We start from the raw sequence: 6,547 nt of genomic DNA, 5'->3' as shown, positions 1-6,547 counted from the left end.
TGGCAGGCTCTGTGCTAGGTGCCAGGGCTCGAAATCAAGAGGAGCAGATATTTGCGTGCTCGCTTGAGTGAATTATTTGTCAAACATTAAGATAAAGCAGATGAAGAAACGAAGTTATGCTGGGTTTCAGGAGTTGGCTCTCAGCTCCACAGAGCTTGTCCTGCACAGAAGCCGGGAGCGTGGACTCCTCCTCCGTGCCCCCTGGTGCCCACCCCTCCTCATCAATCATTTGTCACAGGTGACCCCAAGGAGAGAGCAAAAGCAGGGTGGGCCTAGCTCCCCAGCACCTAAGGGAAGGCAGCTCCTGCCAAGTCCTGAGACCCGCCCGGCTGCCGTGGGCCCTGCCTGGTGAGCGGGACCGGATGGGGCCATGACTGCAGCGGCTGGAGTGGGGCGGAGACCCTGGCAGTGTGCACCTGCCACCCAGCTCCGAACCAGAGCAGGCCTGTCTCCTAAAGCCTTAGGTGTTCTCAACCATAAGCCACACACCCAGAGTTCGCAGTTTTCACCCACTTCACCTCACTGAGCTTCCCCCAAACAGAGTTAAGGATTATTTACACTGAGAAAGAAGTTGAGATTATGAGGATTGAACCTGAGGCCAGATGACCCTCGAGGGCAGAGTCACACTCACACCCAGGTCTCCGGCTCCAGCTGCCTCATCTCTGGGTACCCAGCCAGGGAGCTTGAGGAAAGTGGAGTCAACGTCTTGCTATGATGTTGGGCTGCGTCCCGCCGCCATGCATGTTGGGCAACAGCCACTTCGGGGCATGCAAGCGCTGACCCATCACTCCTGCTTTGCCGTCGGCGAGCTCCCTTGGGTTGCTCTGGTCTTCAGCTCAAGGTCAAGTGTCTTAAATAAACCTCTGCTAGTAAGGAGCGTGTTTGATGGAGGCCTGTTGCCTCAAGTCCCAGTCCGTCTCCTGCTTGAAGACCTCCGGTGTCACCCTCGCTGTGCACGCTGGGCACCAACCCCCTGCAGATGCTCACCCCAGGACGCGCCTCACCCCCGCAGGTGCCCACCTCCCCTCCCCTGGGCTCCGCGCGCGAGCTGAAAGGAAGCAGAGCAAGGAGGCAACAATGCAGCTCAACAACCAGGGCTCTGCGGGGCAAGCCCTTTGACCTGCGTTTGAGTTTCTGTCTTTGTGAAATGAGCGCTGGGCCCCTTCCTCCTTCTCAGAATGCCATGTGGCTCGGAAGCCGCCTGTTTAAAACACAAGGCATGTGGCAGACACGCGTGAGATGAAAATTATTTTTGTATGACAGACACACCTGAGCGGGAGGCAGGCGCGGCCCGCGGGGGCCTGCTCCGTCAGCTCCCGCCACTTGGGAAGCAGATGCAGAGGGTGCAAGAAGCACAGTAGATCCTGGGGGCGCTCAGCCCAGGCGAGACTCCCTGCACAGCCTCCTGCCTGCACCCCAGCGCCCTCCCCACCCGTCGCTGGGGCCTGGCGCCTCACCCGTGCTGGTCCACCTCTCGGGCTAAGCTCCTGCCGTCCTCGCCCCGAGCGCATGGGAACTCCTCCAAGAGGCCTTTCCGGGGGAAAAGAAGCAGGGGCCAGAGGCCCGCCTTCGTGTGGCCTGGCTCACGGCTCTGCCGGCAGCCTCCGGAACTGTCTTTGTTCAGACTACTCCTGAGAATGGGCCGCGCGAGCCGCCTCTGCGAGGCTTGACCGCACCCTCTCCACTGCGGGGACACTGCCTCCCGACAGTGAGCGACTTCCTCTGCCCTCTGAAAAACCCGCTTGAGGACAGGGCCAGACCAGCCTTTCCTAGACCTCAGCGCCCTCTTCTCTACAGTGGCGATCGCCTGCTCCTCCCAGGATGCTCCTGAAGGAAAGGACAGCAGAGGAAACCAGCAGGAGCTCCCCCCACCCCCGCCCACAATCTGGCCCTCTGCAGGCGGCCAGGGTGCCCGCAGCTGGTGCCACCCCTGCCTCACCAGCTCCCTGGGCTTCATGCTTAAACCCAGGATGGCTCATGTCCATAGGCTCTGGTTGCATTTTCTTTTCTACTCCCGAAGGCTTGAGGCCGTGGCAAGCATATCGCAGGGATTCTAAAGAAAATATCTTTTTATGATTTCAGTGACTCTTGGCCGTGATCCCCGACTCCACCCTTGTAAGGAGCAGGCACCTGGCCTTGGCCTACCCTCCCTTCCCCGAGGAACAGTCTCCCAGGCTACAAAGAGCAAAGCCCTGTGGGCTCAGGGGCTCACCATCATTTTTGCTAACTAGCAAATTTTCAGGCTGTGAGCTGATAACCAAGAGTGTAAGAGGATTTCAGCGCTATCTGATTCCTGGAGGAAGGAACGGCCGGGCTGTTCAGATTCAGAGGCACCAAGGGCAGGGAATAGTCCAGATTCAAGAGCCCAGGCTCCTCCCTGCTCTCTGGAAGGCCCCCACCTGGAGGCCCCCAGCTGCCGCTGCGCCTGGGCCAGTTGGGGCAGGAAACTCGCTCCCTGCAGCTGCCATGTGTCTCTTTGTCAGCAGGCCTGCTCGGGGCCGGAGCTGGTGCAGACTGACTCCCGAGGGGTTGCCTTTGAGCCCCTCCAAAGCTAGGACCAGGTCTACTTCGGGGTCTCCTCTGCAGCTGACCTTGCTCCGAGGGGATGCAAATCCCTGGGCCATGGTATCTTACTCCTCGTGCCTCCGCACGGCTGCTTGGGTTGTGCCATAAATGGACGAATCGACTAACCCCTAGGACCCAGCCCTTCCCCGTGGTGGGCTTCCATCAAGACCCTGCCCCCCCAAATCAGCAATTATAAAATGTGTACCCACTGATCATTTTACACTGGACCACCCCTTACCATCGACGGAGGCTGGATCTTCCGCTGGAGCTTCCTGCTTCCACCTTCCACCCTCCCTGCCACCATCCAACGGGCCACTCTTCTGGCAGGCGACCGGCCGGTCAGGGCGCAGTTATTTTGCAAAGAGTCAAGTCTCTACTTAGTCACCAAATTCCTGGGCTGCCTGGGGAACTGGACCTAACCTCTCTGAGCTTCTTGTTTCTTATCCCGGGTCTTGCACGGGTGTGAGAAAACAAGCCGTGGCTGGGGAAGGACAGAGCAGATTCCAGAGTGTCCCGCCAGCCAGAGGCCACCGTGAGTGTTTCCACCAGGCCTCCGGGGAGTTGGTTGTTTGACGGCAGCCCTGATGGGTCCTGGCAGGGGAGGCGCCCTCTCTGCTGTCATGCGTGGCCTGGGTGGGGCCGGGCCAGGCGGAGGTCAGGCCGGGCTGCAGCCACTGAAGCGCAGCCAAGTGACTCAGGCCCGATAGCGCTCTGAGAACAACGCGGGCACCCGCTGCCCCTTCCTGCGACCCGGGCACACCTCGTGGGATGGGAAGCTTTTGGCACCAGGGAAGGAATCCATCAGGGCAAGTCAGGAAAAACTGTCTCAGCGTCTAGGCCTTTCCTGTTGAGTTCAGAAAGAGTTGGGGAGGAAAAAAAGATAAAAACAACCCAAATGTTGTGCTTTGGCTGTAAGTGGATTCCAAGCCCTGGCAGAGACAGTCCCTGTGTCCTGCACGGGCTTGGGGACATGTCAGTGTGTCCTCGAATGCAGGACACCACCAGTGTCATGACCCTCTTGCACCCCTGCCTTCAGTACAAACTGTGCCAAGAAGCAGGTTATTTTGTGCTTTGTGTTGTATGGTAATGAGTAAGGTTTACTTCCATAGCCCAGAGTGTTGCAATTTATTTCATTCTGCAAAAGCCTGCCGAAAGAATGCACGAGGTAACTCAGGCTGATGTGATCGCCACCCACACCCTCCTATTGGGAAGTGGAAGTCAGACTGATATCAGGCTCACCCCCAGACACAGATGCAGGGGCTCCCTCTCTGCTCCCCTCCATCTGGTGCCCATTTTTTTAGTGCCAACCTTGAGAATTTAAATTTTCTTTCATTTTCAGAACTGCAAATTCAGAGTTGATTTTTAAACGTAGACAGGCACGTGTCAGTGGCTACGGGGCGTAGGTCTGGTAAAAACACACTATGATCTTTCAGAAACAGACTCCCAACCTCAGTCAGCCTTCATGGAGTCTACTCGGGGGGACACACGTGAGTTCCACAATGCTTCTTTCCTAGTTCAAGTGCTCTCTGAGACCTCTTGCCTCCTGGGACAGAGCACACAACCCCAAGACCATTGCTGAGCCCCGTGGTTTAATCCCTCCATCTCTTACAGCTTTCACCCACCCGTATGGTAGGCTGCGCCTAGTGCTGAGCTCAGCAACGGAAGCACGCGCTCTTCCAGGCAAAGGTCTGTCACAAGCAGCCTACTCCTACTTGGTAGCTAATTCTGCAAGTCTTCATATTGCATGGTTCACTTTGAATTCACATGGGGTTAAAATTCACAGGCAGGTACCTGCTAAAGTGGGAGCAAGTGAAATTGAACTTCCAAGAATCAAAGAATAATCTCTGTGGAGATAAATCTCACCATGCAAGTAGAAACTAAATGTGATGACCACAGCGAGGCATTAAAAATTAAAAAGAGCCATGAAGGGAGGGGAGCAGAGGATAGCCACAAAAAACATTTGTTTTAAGTAACGCGAGAATGTGTGTTCCGGGGCACAGAGCTAGTTGGAGTTGGGGGCAAGTTAAAAAAAAATAATTTAAAAAAAGACGGCATCCTCAGACGTTTTTGGAAGTGAAATCTTTTAGTTCCTTCATATAGAGACATATTACACAATGTTAACAACCATGAAAAACAATACAAAATGCCCTCCATTTAACAAGTAGAAAAATATAACTAGTATATATGGCAATTGTGAATCTAATACTGTACAGGAGTAATTTATGGATTTTACAAATAAATTATAGCTTCAATGCCCTTTTAAAATTATTTTCCCCCTAGATGTACACCAGAACTTACAGCCGGAGAGTTCGGAGCCTAGAACACATCGCACATCAGTGCCAGTCAAATGTCCTGCCAACAAGCTCGAAGAATTTCTTGTTTGGCTCGTGGAAATATTCGTGGAGTTTATGGAGGAGTTTGGGGTCCACCTGGGGGTGCGCCCGGCCTTTGGACTCGTGCAAACAGCGGTCCCGGCCGCCGTCCCGCAGGCAATAAAAACCCTTGGTTTTGTTGAAGTAGAAGTTGGAGGCGTTGATCTGCGGCGACAGCCTCAGAAAGCGCTCCACCTTCTGGATCTCGGGGAAGGGGTCCCTGATGAGGCGGTCGCCGTCCACGATGTGGATGTGGTGCAGCGGGAAGAAGCGCAGCCAGTTCTGCAGGTGCACGTGGTAGAGACTGCGGTTGAGCGCCTTGTAGTCCACGTTGAGGCGGCCGTCGCGCACCAGGAACTCCTCGATGGACGGGTAGGGCTTGCGCTTCTGCAGGTGGTTGTAGAACACTTGGGTGTAGTCGGACAGCACGCGCTCAGACGGGTCCCGCAGGATGAGCAGCAGCCTGATGCTGGGGCTCAGGCGGTGCACGCGCTCAGGCACTTTGGGGGACGTGAAGTACGCGGGCGTCTTTTCCACCGTGAGCTGGTGCGGGTTGGAGAAGGGCATCTGGCGCAGGTACCAGCCCAGGCCCTGGCTGTAGTGCTCCTCCCAGTCGAAGAAGTGGACCTCGTTCTCGGCGGCCGCCACGTCGGGGTGCAGGCTGAGCATCTCCAGCAGCGCGCGGGTGCCACCCTTGCGCACGCCGATGATGATGGTCTGTGGCAGCTGCTGCGTGGAGCCATTGGGGGCCGCGCCCTCCCGGGCCTGGTCCTGGACGCTCAGGGGCCGCAGGGGCGCTGGCTGGGCCCGCTCGGCCCCAGGCACGGAGGGGCGTGAAGGCACCAGCTGGAGCTGGGCCACCAGCAGCACCGCGCCCAGGAGCAGCGCGGCCATGCTGGACACCACGGGGGCTTCACTGGGCCGGGCGCCGCTGGGGCATGAAGCGCCGCCGCAGGGAAGGCTCCTGATCAGTGACACATCGGGGTCGCAGGCCGCTGATTACTAGGAAACAGGAGGGACATGGGTTAACCAACCACAAATATAAACAGGGCTCGCTCCCGCTGACAGGCCTGCAGGCCAGGGCTCGGCCCTCACCTCCCTGGGATTTTAGCCTGGAAAGCAGGGAGTGGAGGGAATTTTGTCAACAGCGCCAGAGAGTAAATATTTTAGACTTCTGGGGACTACAGTCTCTATGGCAACTCCAAGTGCATCGTTTTGGCTGGAAGGCCGCAGCCACAGCCAGGGCGGAGGGGGGTGGTGGTGATGGGCCAATAAAGCTTTGTTTGTGGACACGGAAATGGGAATGCCCTGTCATTTTCTGAGGACTTTCAATAGCTTTAGTTGGATTTTCCCCAACCATTTACATGCTCAGCTCTGTGCTCGAAGACCAGGCCAGGTCTGACTGCAGCCATAATTTGCCAAGCCCTGTTACAAAGGAAAAAGTTTGGAGAGGCTTTCAGACCTCAGCAAACACCCGTGAAATACCAACTGCCCAGCAGGTAGTAGGGCTGGAAGAGAAGCAGGAGTTTCTGTCCCTTCCCCCTCCCTCTCCTGCTGTCCCCTCTCCTCCCACCCCTGCCTAACCCTCCCCTCCCTATAGGGGCTTCTGA

General features: G+C 56.6%; 1 protein-coding gene across 1 annotated transcript; it reads right to left on the bottom strand.

Moving 5' to 3' along the window:
- Positions 1-4,898: 4,898 nt before the first annotated feature.
- HS3ST1 (heparan sulfate-glucosamine 3-sulfotransferase 1) lies at positions 4,899-5,831 on the bottom strand (the record flags this gene model as incomplete). Its single annotated transcript, XM_084233138.1, has 1 exon — positions 4,899-5,831. One exon carries the CDS (start codon positions 5,829-5,831, stop codon positions 4,899-4,901), a length of 933 nt encoding a protein of 310 aa, XP_084089264.1.
- Positions 5,832-6,547: the final 716 nt, after the last annotated feature.

Source organism: Talpa europaea (assembly GCF_964194135.1).
Source record: "Talpa europaea genome assembly, chromosome: 5".
NCBI classification, from domain to species: Eukaryota; Metazoa; Chordata; class Mammalia; order Eulipotyphla; family Talpidae; genus Talpa; species Talpa europaea.
Note: the sequence above shows the minus strand (reverse complement) of the source record. Positions and strands in the feature narration are given on the sequence as shown.